The sequence below is a fragment of the Schistocerca americana genome, chromosome 11 (genome assembly GCF_021461395.2).
Source record: "Schistocerca americana isolate TAMUIC-IGC-003095 chromosome 11, iqSchAmer2.1, whole genome shotgun sequence".
NCBI classification, from domain to species: Eukaryota; Metazoa; Arthropoda; class Insecta; order Orthoptera; family Acrididae; genus Schistocerca; species Schistocerca americana.
This window is the reverse complement of record NC_060129.1, coordinates 99,132,473-99,154,697: the sequence shown is the minus strand read 5'-3', so window position 1 is coordinate 99,154,697 and position 22,225 is coordinate 99,132,473. Positions and strand designations below refer to the sequence as shown.

Sequence of the window (22,225 nt, the reverse complement as noted above, 5' to 3'; positions counted from 1 at the left end):
TGTCCTTAGGTTAGATAGGTTTCAGTAGTTCTCAGTTCTAGGGGACTGATGACCCCAGCAGTTAAGTCCCATAGTGCTCAGAGCCATTTGAACCATTTTTTTTTTTGCTGTGCATATCGTAGGAGTAACATTTCTCAGCACGGCCCTGTATACCTTCAGGTTGTTACACCTGTCGATGCTAGTTGTTGTTGTGTGTCCCTGAAAGCGTTGATAGTCTCATAGGCTTGAATTCTGAGCGCTATATTGTGGTTATTCTGTATATTTAAGACAGTATTAATCGAAAACTTCTCCTACTATTGATAGTTACTAATATGTCAACACGCAAGTGTGTGAAGGACCTCAATATTTTCTGTTACATTTTGGGAATTATACAGTGGCTAAACAGGCTTTGTGTAAAAAGCTTGCCGCGCGGGATTCGCCGAGCGGTCTTAGAGGCTGCAGTCATGGCATGTGCGGCTGGTCCCGGCGGAGATTCGAGTCCTCCCTCGGGCATGAGTGGGTGTGTTTGCCCTTAGGATAATTTAGGTTAAAAAGTTGTGTGTAAGCTTAGGGACTGATGACCTTAGCAGTTAAGTCCCATAAGATTTCACACGCAGTTGAACTTTTTTTTTTTTTTTTGTAAAAAGCTTACCAAGCTTATTTTAAAATGAAACTTTGCGACCAGCACAGGGGGTGGACGCCGCTATTGTGTGCAAAGGTTAAGACTGTGGAGAAAAGAAGGGCTGGACCCTGCATCAAGCACCTTTCCAAGAAATTTGCCTTCATCAAATGGCTCAAATGGCTCTGAGCACTATGGGACTTAACATCTGAGAGCATCAGTGTCCTAGAACTTAGAACTACTCAAATCTAACTAACCTAAGGACATCACACACTTCCGTGCCCGAGACAGGGTTCTAACCTGCAACCGTAGCAGCCGCGTAGTTCCGGACTGAAGTGCCAAGAACCGCTCGGTCGCAGCGGCCGGCTTCCTTCATCACACAAGACAAATTGAAAGCTAGAATTTCTTTCACGCCTCAAATAAAGAATTTGACGAAGGATGAAGGTGCAATGAAGAAAAGAGAAAAAGGTGCCTTCCGATCAATTTCTGAGAACTTTCTACGGAATAACAAAGATTACCGATTCAAGAACACCTACTTTCAACAAATCATCGGACAGAAAATTTTAAAATGCACTCTAGTGGAATTTCCATCGATTTCTTGGTTAATTCTCAAAGCGTGTTCCTCCCTAGCTTTTCTTTTTTCGGCCAGTGTTAGCGCCGCCTTTCAAACCCACTTCCCCACTTCAGGCGCGCTCCGATGACGTCAGGTGACGCTGAACGCAGCTTTCCGACGCATAAAATCTTGCTGGCGAATAATAGATGACCTTTCACATTTGACAGCCTGACACCGACATTGCACTAGGTTCCTTCGAGTAAAGGAGTCATGGCCATTTGCGAACTACCTGTACTGCGCATGCGCAGCTTCTTGCTGTCATGACACCTTTGAGTTACTCGAATGCACGTTGAGCATGTTTCGTTGTTTGGCCACCTGAAGCGCTAGTTGACGCCTTCGCTTTCCCTGTGTCGATCAAACGCTACGACATCCCATTTGTGGTCAGCAGTTCTCGGAGTGATCACATAATACCACGAGCAACAGCGTTACAAGTGTCAACTCCCGAATTATTCCCAACAATTAACACATCCTCAGCAACAACCTGTTTTTTTTAATTATATGCATATCCTGACAAATTTGCTAACATTGTCTGCTTGGTTTCACTAACGTATTCTACAATTTTGTTGCTGATTGCTACTAATTATCCGTAATGTTTCAAGAACGAAAACATGGTCCAAGGAGGGTGTAATGTATTTACTGTCTGTGCTTGCAGTGATTTTGACCATCGCTCACTATCAGGCGCTTATTGCAAGCCTCTTGCTTCACACCATATTCGTGTTGTGAAGCTAAAGGCTTTTGATAAGTACCTGAAAATGACCAACGGTCAGAATTAGTTAGGGAAACAGACAACGAAAAGATTACAACCTGCTTGGACTATGTTTTCGTTCTTCAGAAGTATCGAGCCTGTGGACCCCCACAAAACATAATTCCATCTGCTGTACATTGTCAGTGTTTATACATTTCAATACAGTAAATTCCCAGACATTACAAATGCTGGAAATTATCTACTTTCAAGAAAAAATACGGTTGGTTAAGTGTAAAAACGTATAGCTAATATCGTTGGCAAGTCTTCCAGGCTAGCGTCAAAGAATTCCATGTGGAAAAGCAGTTATTGTATAGACTCCATAAATGCATGATGTAACATCAGCTAAAGAGGTCAGCACAATACCTCAGTGTCTATTGAGAAGTACGTTCTCATCTGCATGCCTTTCAAAATTTTGTGATTCTACAGGTAGGCTTCTGATGGCAGATAAATCGGTTACGCAGTAATTATAATTCAGAGAAAACAATTAGCAAATATTTCACATCAGTGTGCACTTCTGTTGCTATACAGCTGATATTAAAATTGCACATTTGCACAACCAGATGTCTTGTGCATGTTAGGAATCATACACTACTGGCCACTAAAACTGCTACACCACGAAGATGACGTGCTACAGACTCGAAATTTAACCGACAGGAAGAAGATGCTGTGATAAGCAAATTATTACCTTTTCAGAGTATTCACACAAGGTAGTCGCCGGTGGCGACACCTACAACGTGCTGACATGAGGAAAGTTTCCAACCGATTTCTCATACACAAACAGCAGTTGACCGGCGTTGCCTGGTGAAACGTTGTTGTGGTGCCTCGTGTAAGGAGGAGAAATGCGTACCATCACGTTACCGACTTTGATAAAGGTCGGATTGTAGCCCATCGCGATTGCGGTTTATCGTATCGCGACATTGTTGCTCACGTTGATCGACGTCCAATGACTGTTAGCAGAATATGGAATCGGTGGCTTCAGGAGGGTAACACGGAACGCCGTGCTAGATCCCAACGGCCTCGTATCACTAGCAGTGGAGATGATATGCATCTTATCTGCATGGCTGTAACGGATCGTGCAGCCAGGTCGCGATCCCTGACTCAACAGATGGGTATGATTGCAAGACAACAACCATCTGCACGAACAGTTTGACGACGTTTGCAGCAGCATGGACTATCAGCTCTGAGACCGTGGCTGCGGTTACCCTTGACGCTGCATCACAGACAGGAGCGCTTGCGATGGTGTACTCAACGACGAACCTGGGTGCAGGAAAGGCAAAACGTCATTTTTTCGGATGAATCCAGGTTCTGTTTACAGCATCATGATGGTCGCATCCGTGTTTGGCGACATCGCGGTGAACGCACGTTGGAAGCGTGTATTCGTCATCGCCATACTGGCGTATCACCCGGCGTGATGGTATGGGGTGCCATTGGTTACACGACTCTGTCACCTCTTGTTAGCTTGGATGACACTTTGAACAGTGGATGTTATACATTTCAGATTTGTTACGACCCGTGGCTCTACGCTTCATTCGATCCCTGCGAAACCCTACATTTCAGCAGGTCAATTCACGACCGCATATTGCAGGTCCTGTAGGGGCCTTTCTGGATACAGAATATGTCCGACTGTTGCCCTGGCCAACACATTCTCCGGATCTCTCACCAACTGACAACGTCTGGTCAATGGTGGCCGAGCAACCTTGATGAACTATGGTATCGTGTTGAAGCTGCATGGGCATCTGTACCTGTACACGCCATCCAAGCTCTGTTTGACTCAATGCCCAGGCGTATCAAGGCCGTTATTACGGCCAGAGGTGGTTGTTCTGGGTACTGGTTTCTCAGGATCTATGCACCCAAATTGCGTGAACATGTAATCACATGTCAGTTCTAGTATATTTGTCCAATGAATACCCGTTTATCATCTGCATTTCTTTTTGGTGTAGCAATTTTAGTGGCCGGTAGTGTAATTTCAACAACATATGCTAACAACGTATGTTAACAGTATTGCACGCATGTTGATACCTATGCCACTTTCCCCTTAAAATGAGGCAAGTTACTGTGTGTAGGTAACTTATAGCAACGACTATAGTAAGTGACCCACAATTGCTGGATTTGCTTTCGGCCAGTCACGATCCACTGTGAGGAAAAGACAGGCTTCCACTGAAAGAAACTACCTGTCTTCAGTTATTTTATGAGAGCGCTATCAGGAAAAACACACATACACTCCTGGAAATTGAAATAAGAACACCATGAATTCATTGTCCCAGGAAGGGGAAACTCTATTGACACATTCCTGGGGTCAGATACATCACATGATCACACTGACAGAACCACAGGCACATAGACACAGGCAACAGAGCATGCACAATGTCGGCACTAGTACAGTGTATATCCACCTTTCGCAGCAATGCAGGCTGCTATTCTCCCATGGAGACGATCGTAGAGATGCTGGATGTAGTCCTGTGGAACGGCTTGCCATGCCATTTCCACCTGGCGCCTCAGTTGGACCAGCGTTCGTGCTGGACGTGCAGACCGCGTGAGACGACGCTTCATCCAGTCCCAAACATGCTCAATGGGGGACAGATCCGGAGATCTTGCTGGCCAGGGTAGTTGACTTACACCTTCTAGAGCACGTTGGGTGGCACGGGATACATGCGGACGTGCATTGTCCTGTTGGAACAGCAAGTTCCCTTGCCGGTCTAGGAATGGTAGAACGATGGGTTCGATGACGGTTTGGATGTACCGTGCACTATTCAGTGTCCCCTCGACGATCACCAGTGGTGTACGGCCAGTGTAGGAGATCGCTCCCCACACCATGATGCCGGGTGTTGGCCCTGTGTGCCTCGGTCGTATGCAGTCCTGATTGTGGCGCTCACCTGCACGGCGCCAAACACGCATACGACCATCATTGGCACCAAGGCAGAAGCGACTCTCATCGCTGAAGACGACACGTCTCCATTCGTCCCTCCATTCACGCCTGTCGCGACACCACTGGAGGCGGGCTGCACGATGTTGGGGCGTGAGCGGAAGACGGCCTAACGGTGTGCGGGACCGTAGCCCAGCTTCATGGAGACGGTTGCGAATGGTCCTCGCCGATACCCCAGGAGCAACAGTGTCCCTAATTTGCTGGGAAGTGGCAGTGCGGCCCCTACGGCGCTGCGTAGGATCCTACGGTCTTGGCGTGCATCCGTGCGTCGCTGCGGTCCGGTCCCAGGTCGACGGGCACGTGCACCTTCCGCCGACCACTGGCGACAACATCGATGTACTGTGGAGACCTCACGCCCCACGTGTTGAGCAATTCGGCGGTACGTCCACCCGGCCTCCCGCATGCCCACTATACGCCCTCGCTCAAAGTCCGTCAACTGCACATACGGTTCACGTCCACGCTGTCGCGGCATGCTACCAGTGTTAAAGACTGCGATGGAGCTCCGTATGCCACGGCAAACTGACTGACACTGACGGCGGCGGTGCACAAATGCTGCGCAGCTAGCGCCATTCGACGGCCAACACCGCGGTTCCTGGTGTGTCCGCTGTGCCGTGCGTGTGATCATTGCTTGTACAGCCCTCTCGCAGTGTCCGGAGCAAGTATGGTGGGTCTGACACACCGGTGTCAATGTGTTCTTTTTTCCATTTCCAGGAGTGTAATTTAGAGGCAATGAGACGTGCTGCGTGGGCAATTTTGTTTCCACAACCTATCCACTGACCAAACATCAATGCACAATCTGTGACCGAAAGATGATTGCTGTAAGTTCAACAACAGGGAGAATGTCTGATCGAACGCGTTTCTGTCATCATGACCACTTGTTACTACTACTCGAACGAGCCTAATTTGTCTCAGACTGAGGTGAATTAAAAACATTGCTTATAGTACTGAAGGCCCTTGTCGTTTGCATTTCAAGTTTATACTTAAGGTATTAGTATATGATGTAATTTTTAAACATTTATTACAAAATATGTATCTTCATTTTATATCGTGCTTTCTTAAGATAAGTTCATTAATGAAAGTTTTCTCTAGTGTTATTTATCCATTTGTAAACTCTTTTGCAACATCAATATCATGCTCTAGTTACGCATTTGACAATAATTAAAAGAGAAGCGTTGCTCTTTTGTTTTTGCAGACGAACAATCGAACATTGCCCATAACGGTTTAGATGTTAGAAGTTTAAACATTTTAAATTCAAAAACTAAATGAAATAGAAGAGGCAGTAAAATGCGGCCCTTCAAACAATCCAATTACTTCCAGTGCATTTCCTACATCTCTACTTTAGTGTAAAGTTCTGAACAATGAATGTGTGCCACAAGACTGGTTAGTTTGGAGTGAAAGTCAACAAGCATTATTTTGTTTTCCTTTCTATCTTTTATCTCATCAGTTTGAAATAGTTTTCAATTGAACCACGTCCAAACACGAACTAACGCTCACAAAACCACAGACACGAATGTCTAATCGTGCGTATATGTCAACATGAAGCATAAATTTCCAAAGTTGTTGAAATGATGAAATTGCCCACCATTGAATAAATTTTTATTTATATGATAGTTCTCTTTAACAAAACCACCACTTTCATATTTCTACTCAGAAAATATTCCGCCTCAGGGTTTAAATAAACTTAATTCTCTAATTTTTCCACAGCTCTTGGTCTAGTGGTTGCCGTTGCTGCATCTGGATCACAGGGCCCCAGATTCGATTCCTGGCCAGGTCGGGGATTATCTCTATCTGGGGACTGGATGTTTGTGTTGTCCCCATCATCTTCATCATCATCCTGGAAATGGCGAGGTTGGAAATGGAACGACTAGAAATTTGCAGAGCCGCTGATAACTACGATATTGACCACCCGACAAACCAATCATCATCATCGTCATCTAACTGACTCCATAACGGCTGCCGTGCAACAAGACAATTATATCGGCTCCGACAACACGTCTTTCTATTCCAGTATTTCAGGTTGCAGTAAAAAGTATACAAAACAGGTGTTTCGTAAATTTCACAATTTGCTACCAGTGAACAGAACCCTGCAACTTTCTTTGCGATCGACTGAGTGTATGTGATGGTTCTCTTTCATATCCCCAGATACTGTCACACCCAGATATTTGTAAGAGTTGATTGATTACAATCGTGACTCACTGATACGGGAATCCCATGTTTTCACGTTATGTGAACTACACAGTATTATAATTCTGAATATGTAGAGCAATGCCAATCTGTGTACCACTTTAAATCTTATTAAGGCATGACTATTTGTGCAATACTTCATTAGATAGCGCTTAATTACAGACAACTGTGTCGTCTGCAAAAACACTGACGTTATTATTGATGATGTATGTCGAGTCATTAACACAACATGAAGAGAAAGGGTACCAAATCACATATATGGGGTACACCTGGGAATCCTTCCATCTCTGTCGATGACGCGCTGTCCAAGAATACATGGTGCTTCCTCCCTACCAAGCAAACTTTAATGCAGTCAACAATTTCATTTAATACCCCAAACGATACCCGTTTTGTTAATAACCGCTAGTATGACTTCGAATCAAATATTTTTGGGGTCAGGATGTACTGCATCTGCCTGACTGCCTTGTTCGTGGCTTTCACGAGAGAAAAGCATGAGTTCAATTTCACGTGATCAATGTCTTCGAAACCCCTAAAACCTTGCATGGGTGAGGTCGCCATGTCAGAAGTAATCGTTCAGTGACCAAATCGTTTAAATTTGCTGTTCTGCTTTGTTTATCTATTTGTTCAGGCGGGAAACAGTTCATGTCATAAATACCAAATGCCGTCGTTGTAACACACCGACAGTACATGGCACATACATAATTTGAGTCATCTGCATCAGTACATCATTAAAATACTTGCTTTTTTATTTCAGTCACTGACCACAATATGAATTCTTTAGACGATGACCGGCTTCAGTCTGTAATGACCATCCTCAGATCTTTTTTACGCCAAAAAGATCTGAGGATGGTCATTACAGACTGAAACCGGTCATCGTCTAAAGAATTCGTATTGTCATCAGAGACCGAAATAAAAAAGCATTTTACCGTATTAGATCACTGTTTGTATATGCGATTATGTCGCCGTTGGTGAGATTAAAGTACTTGTCAAATGAAATTTTCTCATCAGAGCTTGGGATTGCCACTGATGACACTACGTGAAGGATAGCAGCTGTACTGACTTGTCGGAGATCTGAAGTGTGGTTGCTTGCATCAGTACAGAATAGCTAACCTTTTACAAAAATTCAGAAAAATTATTTTATGAATGGTGGGCTCCATGTGGTTCCCAAATCGTGCAGCGACCGTAAACCATAAAATTACCAAATATGAAGCAACCAGTCGCAATATCAAGTTCTATTTATTCACTTTTGTTATCTCAACTTAGTTTACATTCCATGTGCATTGAGCAATGTAGCGCCATCTGCCGGAAAAAAATCCGATCTTCCTGAATGTCATTAACTGTACGCTAGATGGATACTAACACCGTTTTACGTTTTGACATTATGATTAATCTTTGTTCTTGGGTAAAAGTATGATAATTAATTTAAAAAAATTTGTTAGTAATTTTTTAAAATTTTTTCGATGGTGTGCTTCACATCTATGTTTGTTCCTTTTCACTAATTTGTAAAATCGCTTTTTGGCGGATATAGCTGTACTATGTGATTGACAAAATCTTTGTCACTGTATCCATTTCATGTAAATATTTTTGTATTATATCACTATATTTTACCTCACTTTCTATGTTACACCTGTTTCTTCTTCTTCTCATTTATATTTTAGCTGTATCTTTTCGCATAGAGGGCGGGTTTGTTTTGCAGCGCCTCCTTATGGTTTCTCGTTATCATAGTCAATTCTCGATGTATCACTTCACGTTTGACCTCTGCTTAAGACAGTATTACTACTCAGGCCACATATTGGTTGAAAGGTGAGTTTGTATGTTCATTTTAAATGGTTTAATGCGTCTATATTTATTTAATTGGTTTACGTTGCTTTATGTACATTTATTCATTTGGTCACTGTTATTAATTATTTTTATTCCTGTATGTGTAGCACCGATGATGGCTGTTAATCAGTTGAAATTTATTTTAAAAAGTGAATAAATAAAACATATTTTGCGACTGGATGCTGCATATTTCGTAATTTTAAAATTATTTCACTTCAGCACTTAACGAAAATGAACGAAACAGTGTAATTGACGTCGACAGAGACGTCCAAATTTCAATTAATTAACGTTACAGTAAGTTGCTCGTTGGACTTAGGCCAGCAGTTAGAATTACTTATTTGATTTATAGGCCAAAGTAGGAATTTTTATTTCTTGTAATTTTCATTATCACGCCATCTGTACGAATCTACCTGTTGTGTGTCTCATTTTCTGTCCAGTGTCGTGGACAATGTGCTGTTCGGTTGTTACATTCAGTTGGCCTGTCTTCTGCCTAACGAACAGCTGTAATTGTTTGGAAGATGCTAAAAAATGGCTCCAAGCACTATGGGACTAAACGTCTGAGGTCATCAGTCCCCTAGGCTTAGAACTAAAACATAACGACATCACACACACCCATGCTCGAGGCAGGATTCTAGGCCAACGTGTGAAGATGAAGCAGAAGACAAAAGCAGAACAGGAGAAAAAAACAATTGCAAGCAAGAGGCAAAGGTGTAATATCTGCACAGTGAAGAAAAGACTGACAAAATATTGTTGTAAAATTTGTCAGAAGCCAATCTGTTTGATGCACTTTGAACCTTTTTGTTGTAACTGTGGAAAAATTCCACATATGTTACCACAGTCCAAAAGTGACAATGATACAACCGAATAAGTTGGTTGGTTGGTTTGGGGAAGGAGACCAGACAGCGTGGTCATCGGTCTCATCGGATTAGGGATGGATGGGGAAGGAAGTCGGCCGTGCCCTTTCAGAGGAACCATCCCGGCATTTGTCTGGAGTGATTTAGGGAAATCACGGAAAACCTAAATCAGGATGGCCGGACGCGGGATTGAACCGTCGTCCTTCCGAATGCGAGTCCAGTGTCTAACCACTGCGCCACCTCGCTCGGTAACCGAATAAGTAATGTTACCATTGTTGTTGTGCTATACTGTCATCTTTGCCTTTCTGTAAAGGTATTTGTCATTTATAATGAATTTCAAAATGGTTCAAATGGCTCTGAGCATTATGGGACTTAATGTCTTAGGTCATCAGTCCCCTGTACTTAGAACTACTTAAACCTAACTTAACCTAAGGACATCACGTACATTCATGTCCGAGGCAGGATTCGAAACTGCGACCGTAGCAGCAGCGCGGTTCCGGACTGAAGCGCCTAGAATCGCTCGGCCACATCGGCCGGAGGATGATGCAAGTTTGCCGGCAAAATGTATGTGTGGCAATATTACGAAGTCAGGAATCTTATAATTTGCATGTGGTGTCTCTCATTTCTGACTGTATTATTGCTTGCAGTCTCTTAAGCTGTTTTATAATAAACAAAATTGGTCTCTAGTCCATACTCCATCGTATACTGGTAGTATAGAAATTCTGCAACTAACATTTGTAAGTTCTGAAGAAAGTTTTACCTTAGATTGCTGTTATATCGTGGTTTGTAAGGTAGGCTTTCATTACTACTTGGTATCAAAGGGAATTCCGTGTTTGGCAGTTGGGAATAATTCCGTAAAATATTCTTTTAGAGCGAAGTAGCAATGGTGTCCCCCGTGTGCGTTTTATGATGTGATCGTCTTCACAGATTCCTACAGTCTGTCGGTAAACTGAAGAGCGAGCGAGCGAGTCCCCACTCTGCCTACCAAGCTACGTCACGAGGTGCTTCTACACGCTGTTTCACAACGTAGTACCGGCCCTGCTGCGGCGCGCGCTTCAAATCTGTGGCGAAGCCGTGTACAGATACGTCTCGGCTACGTTTATTTTTAGACAAATGCATTAAGACCATAAGGAATACAAAAAATATAGCTTCTTGCGAAACACAACATTATAGAGTAAATAATAACATAAGAACGGAAGTCAGGATTCTACCCACACATAGAACCAAATGCCTGTTCATGTGAATGTTCGTTCCTCTATTTCTATTCGTAAAACGAACCCCATATAAGGCAATCAGTTTGTAGAATTTAAGGCGTGTTGTTATTTTGTGTTTCTACTAAAAGACAGAAGTTTTCTTTGAAGAACTGCATTGAAACTTAACAATTCTTGCTACAAACAGAGTACTTAAAAAGTAAGCAAAATTTATAATTTTGTGTGTTGTATTAGTCCGATTTGCACTACTGTTTTGTCACTGTCTTCGTAAACATGCCTCAAAAGTGTGTGTTCAATGTTATGCATATTGGGTATTTATTATGTTGTCAGCTGTCAGAAAGGTTACATGTGTTTTGGTAGCATCAACGATTATTCGTTTTGTATAAAAATAAATTAGAGAACCTGTATTAAATTTTGTTGTAAGAATGGAATAAAGTGCATGAAATTTTTCGAATGGTAAATATTGCTTTTGGTGAGCCTGTTATGAGTAAACCAAGGGCAGACAAGTGGTATAAACAGTTCAAAGCAGGCCTTAAAAGACAGCGTTTTTACAAGCATAGATGGGATTAAAAATGAACAGTTAGAAGACCTATAAACTATCCCGAAGAAACAGATCCTAAAGTGTTTCGGGAATTGGAAAAAGCACTGGCATAAGGGTGTAGTATGTAATGTGGAATATTTTGAAGAGGATAACATTGCTGTAGATTAACAAATGAAGTTCTTACCAAAAAATAAAAATTAATATCTGAACACACCTCGTATGTCAAGCCTTTTGCTTAGAAGTTCAGAATCGGTGTACATGTTTCACAGGAAATTTCAGCAGTGTTTAGAATAGCTATTGCGCACTTGCTTTAAGCAATATGTCTTAGAATCAGGTGAACAGTGACCGAGATAGATGTAGTGTTCCATAGGCAACAAAGGTTTTACTTGAAACTGTCTATAACGATGGGTTTCCTCCCAAAATCATTAGTTTTCCTTCGTGGCGATTCCAGTAAACCATGGGGCTTATTTTTCCATTTCTTACTTATGCGTCCTATTAGGTGAGGTTAACGTTTGTATAAATTGCAGCCCTTTGATTGGTACTGGTAATATTAGGTAATAGTTCTTTTTGGGTCGCTTCCTTAATACACGCTGTAATAACGTTAGAGACGATCGAACGCTCGTTACTCCCCAAATACCTCCTCTTCCTCGTATTTGCACATTTTCTTGCCATGCTAGACGATTATCCATCACTTCCGGATATCGAAGTACACAACGTTAATTCACTGACACTTTCAACTAAGATCCCACGAACAGAAACGACGTATATCATTGCACGCCGATCTACACTGTTAGACAGGTAGCGGCCAACAGATTTTGGGTGCCCCTGTAGGCCGGTGGCAGCGTTCTTCCGGGAAAGGCAACTTCCCCCCACCAAAATCGCTGCTCGCTCTTCAGTTTACAGACAGACTATAACACTGCTCCATCATCTACACAGTTCGTGCGAGCCGTAGTTCGGCAGACTGCCTGACCGGCCAGAATTGCTGCGCGGCCGGTTGCGTGACGGCTCCTGCAGGCGCTGGGTGAGGGAAATGCACCGACGGCCGTGGGAAATGTAGAAAGCGGGAAAACTTTCTTTAGCGCCTTGTGATGTGAGACTGAAGGTGCACGCTCCCCTGAGAGATACTAGTTTGTTTTGTAACAGCAGCATTCCAAGCATGGGAAAGGAATGATTTCACATGTTTCTTCGATTCTGTTTAACTAAACATAAATCAATACGCTGAAGCGCCAAAGAAACTGGTATAGCACTCCCTCGTCAGGCCACGAGTGGCCTACCGGGACCATCCGACCGCCGTGTCATCCTCGGTGGTGGATGGGGACAGGAGGAACGTGGGGTCAGGACACCGCCTTCCCGGTCGCTATGATGGTATTCTTGACCGAAGCCGCTACTGTTCGGTCGAGTAGCTCCTCAATTGGCATCACGAGCCTGAGTGCACCCCTAGAAATGGCAACAGTGCATGGCGACCTGGATGGTCACCCATCCAACTGCCGACCACACCCAACAGCGCTTAACTTCGGTGATCTTACGAGAACCGGTGTATCCACTGCGGAAAGGCCTTTGCCCCAAAGAAACTGGTATAGTTATGTGTATTCAAATACAGAGATATGTAAACAGACAGGAGACGGCGCTGCTGTCGGTAACGCCTACATAAGACAATAAGTGTGTAGCGCAGTTGTCAGATCGGTTATTGGAGCTAAGAGGGTTGTACCAAAAGTACGGTTACCAATGAGTTACAGCCTCGAGGGAAGGTGCTAGGCTAAGTCCGACAACAGTGCCGTTCGCAATGGTTTCCCCCACTCTCCAGCCCTCCCGTTCACGATTCGCTACGTCATTCATTGTTGGATAGGCAGCCGTCAGAGGTGGAAGCTTTAAAATCACCGCTCCCGCCAACTGCGAGGTTCACGCAGTAATCCGGTTTCTCCACCCAAGGAAGTTACTGCCGTGGAGATTCATCGGCAGTTGACTGAGGTTTATGGTTAAGAGTGCATGCCTCTTCAGCACATCCGCAAATGGTGCAGGGCTTTTGCTGGGGGTCGCACGGAAGTTCACGATGAAGAACGGAGTGGAAGACCACCGGTTATGCATGCGATTGTGCAGAAGACCGACAGTGAGCTGCTCAAAGATCGGAAGGTCACTGTCCGTGAACTTTCTGAACAAATTTCTGAAACTTCCCATGGCACAATTGAAAGAACTTTAACAAAAACATTGGGTTATCGCTGGGTCTCCCAGATGCTGACTGACAGACACAAGGAGCAATGCCTTGACTGTGCTCGCAAGTTTCTTCAACAACATGAGGGGGGAGGCAACAAGGGAGATGAAACGTGGGTGTTTCATTACACCCACAGAGCAAAACAACAATCTCGTCACTGCTGTCACTCCAGTTCACAGCCACCAAAAATATTCAGACAAATGCAGTCGGCACGAAAGGCTGTGGCAGCTGTGATACAAAGCTTAACACCTCGTCTGGACGCGTCAATAGCGATATTGGACTGTTCATGACTGGAAACATGTTGCCTGGTTGGACAAGTCTCATTTCAAATTTATCGAACAGATAGATGTGTGCTGGTAGGGAGACAACCTCATGAATCCATGGGCCCTACATGTCAGCAGGGAACTGTAAAAGCTGGTGGAGGCTGTGTAATGGTGTGGAGTGTGTGCAGTTTTGAGTGTTATGGGACCCTGATATGACTCTGACAGATGACATGTATGTAAGAATTCTCTCTGATCATCAGCGTCCATACAAATCCATTATTCATTAGGACAGGCAATTCCAGCAGGACAATGTGACACCCCACACATCCAGGATTGCTACAGAGTGGCTCCAGAACCACTCTTCTGAGTTTAAACACTTCGGCTGCCCAGGCATTAACATTACTGAGCATATCAGGGATGCCTTGCAACGTGCTGTTCAGAAGAGATCTCCACCCCCCCCCCCCCCCCCGTACTCTTACGGATTTGTGAGAAGCCCTGCAGAATTCATTGTGTCAGTTCCCTCCAGCACTACTTCAGACATTAGTCGAGCCGGTGCCATGTCATGTTGTGGCATTGCTGCATGCTCGCAGGGATCCTACACAAATTAGGCAGGTGTACCAGCTTCTTAGGCTCTTCAATGTAAGTCGAATGTAGATAACAGGAGCACGACGTGATGTAAGTGCTGCTACCAGTGTGACATTGTAATTAAACATGGAAAGTATTTGTACACACAGAGGTGTGAGATCACATTCTAACTGTATAACTTATATGACAGTAATTTGAGTATGGTGCAGCTTATGCTAGTGTAACATGGCACCACATACACTACTAGCCAATAGTTTCCAGTAATTAGATAATTTAGGGGACTTGTTCGAACAGTTAATGTTAGTAATGCTGGGTGATGCATTAGACAACTCCCGAAATTTCCGTGTTTTTGTCTTAAAGGAGGCTGGATGTTCATGTTTATAAATACATGATGCTGTGAAAAATGTCGACCACATTCTTGTAAGCTGTCTGAATATTTTATAAGCCATGAGATGAGGAACAAAAGGTTGAGAGACAGAAGTGGTGTTCATTGATAATAGAGTATTTTTCAGTTGTCATTGAACTTCTACAGAAATTGCATATGAAATATTTTACAGATTGAAACCTCTCACATTACTTTTCAGATATATTCTGTTTTTGCAGTTTTTGTGGTGTTAGCAGAGTAATTAGATGCACCAAAAGATGAGGAGTACAAAGGAATGGAGAAAGGATTAAATTTTCTTGTATTCTTTATTTTAAATATTGAAAAAATGTATGTACCTAGATTTATGTCCCTTAGTACCATATATCAGTGTTGCATTAGCATCTCCACCAGCTGCTGCTTATTGTTCTGCCTGGCGAGGTCCAGGGGGGTCCTTCCCCCGTCGTCCCTGACTCCCCTGTCGGCCCCCACCTTCAGCAGCGCAGCCGCCGCTTGTGTGTGACCATTGATTGCAGCCCCGTGGAGTGGCGTCCACCCTGATTCACCCCTAGCGTTGGGGTCGGCGGAGGCTGCCAGCAGCCGCCACACCACAGCTGCGTGGCCGTGGTAAGTGGCCCAGTGCAGAGGTGTGTAGTTCCAGCTGGTCCTGACGTCCACCTCTGCACCGGCTCCCACCAGACAGCTCACCGCCTTTAGGTGCCCCCTGTATGCTGCCCAGTGCAGGGCCGTCCAGCTGTCCCTGCCCCTCACTCCTGTGTTCGCTCCTGCCGCCAGTAACGCATGCAGCTTCTCTAGCGCCCCCTCCTTAGCTGCCTCTATCAGCCTCCTTCCTTTCTCCTCTCCAGAAAGGGTCCTGCACAAAACATTGACATTCATACTCTCTACTATGAACATACACACACCAGATAAAGGAACTCAGATGTGAAACTGTGAGCAGTTCTGAACACATTTCTGCCTAGCAGTAACTTACAAATCTAGAAATCACCCATGCATGCTACAGATTAATCAATGCAACACCATCAGATACATGTCAGTAGCCCATAGTCAAAATTTTCAGCAACTTACCAATAAAAACTCCTGCATTCCCTCTCGTTATTCACTCCACGGAATCACCTCCTTAGTCCTCAGAATGCTGTTGGTAACCTATCATTGACCTACACTGAAACATACTTCTAACGCTACCTTATGTGGGTAGCAATTTCTACTCAGGAAGGAAACACAGGTAACTAATAACATATCTAAGTAATGACAGAAAAACGATTCAGTCCTGTTTTTCGTAAATTTTCTGACACACCGCCTGCAGATACAGAAAATTACTGACTTGGGCATAACAAGTCCGTCGAATTACTTCAGAAATAACAATGACTCCACATCAACCCTCCCTCCTAACCACCCACCCAGTCACCCATGCACCCACCCACCCAGCCACCCATCCACCCGCACACACACACACACACACACACACACACACGCACTGTCTGTGTCTACAAGCCACCATATGGTGCATGGCAGAGGGTAACCTATACCACTATTATACTCATTGGAAGTAACTTCATAACAGAAACTTCCTGGCACATTAAAATGGTGTGCAGGACCCAGACTCGAAATTGGGACATTTGCCTTTCGCGGGTGAGTGCTCTAGCTTGAGTAACTAAGTTGGTAGAGCACTTGCCCGCAAAAGGCAAAGGTCACGAGTTCGAGTCTCGGTCCGGCACACAGTTTTAATCTACCAGGAAATTTCATTTCAGCGCACACTCTGCTGCAGAGTGAAAATGCCATTCTGGAAACATCCCCGAGGCTGTGGCTAAGCCATGTCTCCGCAGTATCCTTTCTTTCAGGAGTGCTAGTTCTGCAATGTTCACAAGATAGCTTCTATAAAGTTTGGAAGGTAGGAGACGAGGTACTGGCAGAAGTAAAGCTGTGAGGACGGGGCGTGAGTAATGCTTGGGTAGCTCAGTTGGTAGAGCACTTGCCTGCGAAAGGCAAAGGTTCCGAGTTCAAGTCTCGGTCCAGCACACAGTTTAAATCTGCCAGGAAGTTTCATTTCAGTGCGCACTCCGCTGCAGAGTGAAAATCTCATTCTGTGAACTTCATAACACTTTTCCATTTTTTGAAACTTCTGGACACAAAATAAGCTACACACGGCAACATGCATTGTAACATTATACATCTATATTAACTGTGTGCTTTGCAAAGTGGAAATGTGTACAAACTGTGCTATATTCGAGTAAAATTTCTGTTTTAACACTCGTACAAAGTTACACTATCGTTTAGGGTAGCTTTAGACCAGCCTCAAAGAATGTACTAATTTTGCTGTATCTAATGATATGGATAAATTAAGATGTGCCAGATGGACATCAGGTGTTAGTAAGAAATAATAACAAACGGTGTAAGTTCAATACTGCATGTTTACTTTCAAATATCTAGATATGTGGATAGACCTGGAATTATTCCACTTAAGTCAATGTTGCAAGAATCTGTCTTCACAGTTGATGCAGTTTAAAGGATAATCCCAAGCCTGAGAGCTTGTAGGAAGATGCAAAGACAACTGAAATACAAATTAGAAACCACAGAGGTAATAAAACTGTTATTTTCAGTCCAGAACAATCCAAGTAGATACAACAGCAGCCATTTGGAACAAACGTAGAAACTGCTGCAGAGATACCCTGACTGGTCAAAAGTTGTCCTGATTAACTGTTGTCTTTTCTTTCTCTGTTCCATTAGCAAACAGAGTGAGGGAAAAACGATTGTCTGTATGCCTCTGTACGGGCCCTAATTTGTCTAACCTTATCCTCATGGTGATTTATACTGGCGCCATTAGATTCCATTTGCAGTTAGCCTCGAATGTCGGTTCTCTCTATTTTATCAGTACGTCGCCTTCCCTCCAGTGATACCAGTTTTAGTTCCTGAAGCATATCTGTAACACTTGTTCACACCTACTGGTAACAAATCTAGCTGCCAGCCTCTGAATTCCTTCGATGTCTCTCTGTAATCTGACCTGGTGCGGATCTCGAACACATGACCAGTACTCAATAATGAGTCGCACGAGTGTCCTGTATGTGGTCTCCTCTACAGATGAACCGCTGTTTCCTAAAATTCTGCCATAGCTGACAATTCACCTTCCCTACTACAATGCACACATGCTCATTCAATTTCATACTGCTTTGCAGTGTCACACCTGGATATGTAATCGACATGATTGTGCAACCAGACACTGCTAGTAATCTATTCTAACATTACAGGCTTGTTTCTCCTAATCATCTACATAAAACTTACATTTTTCTACATTTAGACCTAGCTGTCGTTTGTTATACCAACCAGAAATTTTCTGTAAGTGACTGAACGGTGACAGCGTGTCCTACACGACAGCATAAGCAGCAAACAGCTGCAGTTTACTGTTTACCCTGCCCACCGTAGCATTTATGTATATAAAAAATACCAGCAGTCCCATCACACTTCACTGGGGCACTCCTGACGACATCCATCTTTCCGATTCGCTGTTGAGGACAACATACTGGGTTCTGTTATTTAAGAAGCCTCTGAACCACGCCCATACAGGGGAACCTGTTCTGTATGTTTGTACCTGCCTTAATAGTCGGCAACGTGCCGCTGTGTCAAATATTTTAAGGAAATCGAGGAATATACAATCTACTTGTTGCCCTTCATCCAAGGTTCGCATGCTTTATATAACAGTGCTGATTTGTGGACAAAAGCTTTTCCTCCTCAACGGAATTTGTTATGTTCGAGCTGAAAATATGTTCAGGGGTTCTGCAGCACTCAAATGTTAAAGATAATGGTCTGTAATTATGTGAGTCCATTCGTTTACCTTAATTATACACAGGAGTCAACTGCACTTTTTCCAGTCCCTTGGGACTTTCTGCTGGGTGAGACATTCGCGATAACTAAAAGCTAAGTAAGGTGCCAATGCTGCAGAGCAGGGCCTCCCAACCTTTTCAGCTGGCGGACCCCTTCTTCAGTCGAAAATCCATGGCGGACCCTTAGTCAGTCAAGAGCACAGTAACTTTAAATTTCAGAGCAAAACCCATGGTAACTGAAAGCTTCTTAATGCAAGTACCATGTTCCCAATGACCCCCCCTTCCCTCCCCTCCGCAGAAGTATCAATAGTCTTTGGTTTAGAGATGAATGAAAACAACTTGAAATTAACGATCCAATTTGAATTCCCACTGTATCCAGACACTTACTAGTGGATTTACTCCCTTTGTTCAACACACTATAGCCTGATTAATATGGATCGAATGTTATTGCCAACTTTCGAGTGCTATACACATGTTTCTCAAAGAAATAAAAATTGTGATGAATTTGATTTTCACATTTTAATTTTACTCATTATTTTACACGATTTGGTGAAAGGTGGCCGTGGACCCCCTAGAAAGAGCCGGCGAATCCCTAAGAGGTCTGCGTACCACACGTTGGGAAGCCCTGGTGTGGGGTACTCTTTATTAAACCTAAGTGGATTTCCATCAGGACCAGCCGACTCATCTGCTTTAAAGTCTTTCAGTTGTTTCCCTCCACCAGTCATGCTTATTGCTATGTCCTCCATATGGGAGTCTTTGCGACGACCGCACGTTTCTTCGATTCTCCTGCATGAACGATTTCTTAAGTGCGAAATTTAAATCATCGGCTTTGCGTGCTATCTCCTATTACCACACTACATTGGTCAACGAGTGACTGGATAAAAGCCTAAGACCCTCATGGCAGTTTTACGTGGCACGAGAATTTTCAATGGTTTTTGGAAAGATCTAGTGCAAAAGTATGACGGTGGCAGCTGTTGTGTATTTCGCTCATCCAACTTTCTACAGACGGACGAATTTCTCTTTTGCAAAGAGAGTGCAACAGCATTTGCCTTCGCAGCATTTTTGGAATTTCGTTGTTGAACCATCCTCAATCCACTTACATGGCACATACTTCTCCAGAGTGTGATTTGCAATCCGTTTAAACTTTCCCCATAAATCGTCTATGTCCACTGTACTGTAACTAAATGATGTCAAATCATTGTCTAATGGGATCTAGCAACTGTGTATCTGCTATTTCTAGCAGCAATATTCTCCTAGCCTTCGTGATTGGTTTAATTTTAGTAACCAAAGTCCCTATGACGACATAATGGTTACTAACCACAGTTTCTATTTTTATACGTTGATTAGGTCAGGTTTGTTCGTAGCTAAGAGATCTAAAATATTTCTGTTGTGTGTACACTCTGTTGGACTAGCACTCTCCCATGCAATCTCTCACTCAAGCATTGTAGTATGCGAATGGATATGTTGCACCTGATAAACCTAGTTTCGCCCAAAAATACTCTCTGTTTCTTTCATTAAAACATTATATACGCATACAGGAACTGATTTCAGTGTTTGAGTTGGAACTGAGCCTATGTCAGACCAGCACCAGAATTACAATTTCCTGTTAGCATGAGCATTTACCTTTGCCGTTTTTGTTTAATGGTTCACATTCACAGGTAACTAAGATGAATTTTTTGTTCCTGAACCATCAGCGTCTTCAGCATTTCTTTTCCTTAAAATCGTCATTTACTGTACTGGGGACTTGTCTAATTCTGTTGAAGAATTTGCCTCTGTTCGATGTGCACGTCAAATGCTCTGGTGAACAAAGCTATTTTTCCTCATCCAGTTCCATACAGCGTTCTGAGTGATAAACGTTATTATGGGCGTTCCAGACGTAGACTTTATAGAATCCTGTACAGTTTCTCTCTGGCAGCGATCATGTAGGTAATTAGATCACACGAACTATCTCTAATTTATGTGGTCACCATTGGATTATTTATGCTATTCCTTGGTGTAATGGGTATCCACGTAACACTGTCGAGTAGAATTTAGCTGGTGGAATATCTAGCCTTTCCTAGGAACTCCAGTGCCACGAAGAGACATTTACATACAGAAATGTGGTGCGTTTTTGTCTTCTGCGATGTTCAGCGCCGTTGGTTGAGCTCCAGAGGTACTTCTGTGTGTTGCAACATGGTGGCACTAAAGTCAGCCTTGAAGAGGTTGCCACAGCATACTGACCAACGTACTGCTGTCTGGGTTCTCTTAGCAAATGTGTTAGGCAGTGGAAGAACTTCTGCTAAATACTTTGTATTATTAATGCCACAGGCGTTCAGCTTCGAGGTATCAAAAATTCTGGTTTCATGATCCTTTATCGTTGCAAGCACTGTCTTAAGAACGTTCGAATTAGCGCATCCCATGTCTCCCAGTTACGTTAAACCAATTCAAATTTAGCTTATTAACAAGATCATCTAACTCCTTGTTATTTGTAACTGTTTCTTGCATCTGATCTTCCATTCCATTCCGTGCACACCCGTTAAGTGTTCAATTGACACCTGCTTTGCCCTTTCACTTTTCTGCGAAAAGCTGACATTTGGTCTTGACTATAGTTACTTCCCACATCTTCCAGGGCATATTGAAAAGCAATACCTGTGAATCTCTTACATGAAAATTCTGAATACCTTTAATAAAAAAAATTTTACTAACACTCTACATCTTTATTCTTCAAGGCCACATATTTACTTCTGAATCCTCGCGATGAACGCATTTTTCCCCATGAGAGACCAGTTTGTTGCTACCATCACTCTACCACAGTGGTTCCCAACCTGGGGTAATTATCCTCTGAGGGTGAAAATGATATTTTTTGAGGGGTAAAAACAAAACGATTCGATTCTGTTTCAATCATAAAACTACATTATTTTCACAGTTTTTAAGACTTTAATACCGATTATATAAGTTATCAATATTTACATTTTCAGTATTAGTACCCTTAATGCGATGGACCTTACACGGTCTTCACATTGGGCACCCTCTACACACAAACACTATGTGATCAAAAGTATCCGGACACCTGGCTGGAAATGACTTACAAGTTCATGGCGCCCTCAATCGGTAATGCTGAAATTCAATACGGTGTTGGCCCACCATTAGCCTTGATGACAGCATCCACTCTCGCAGGCATACGTTCAGTCAGGTGCTTGAAGATTTGTTGGGGAATGGCAGCCCACTCTTCAAGGAGCGCTGCACTGAGGAGAGGTATCAATGTTGGTCGGTGAGGCCTGGCACGAAGTTGGCGTTCCAAAGGTGTTCTACAGGATTCTGGGCAGGACTCTGTTCAGTCCAGTCCATTCTATTACAGCAATCCTATTGTCGTGTAACCACTCCGCCACAGGCCGTGCATTATGAACAGTGGCTCAATCGTGATAAAAAGGTACAATCGCCATCCCCGAATTGCTCAACAGTGCGAAGCAAGAAGGTGCTTAAAACAACAATGTAGACCTGT

At 43.4% G+C, this 22,225-nt stretch overlaps 1 protein-coding gene across 1 annotated transcript in view; it reads right to left on the bottom strand.

The window, feature by feature from the left end:
• Positions 1-15,125: 15,125 nt before the first annotated feature.
• The window catches only part of LOC124554008 (poly [ADP-ribose] polymerase tankyrase-1-like), a 44,830-nt gene continuing 37,730 nt past the window's right edge, over positions 15,126-22,225 (bottom strand). Inside the window, exon 7 of the mRNA XM_047128030.1 lies at positions 15,126-15,782. Coding sequence (XP_046983986.1) covers positions 15,296-15,782 — 487 coding nt within the window. The 3' untranslated portion in view covers positions 15,126-15,295. The remainder of the gene's footprint in view (positions 15,783-22,225) is intronic.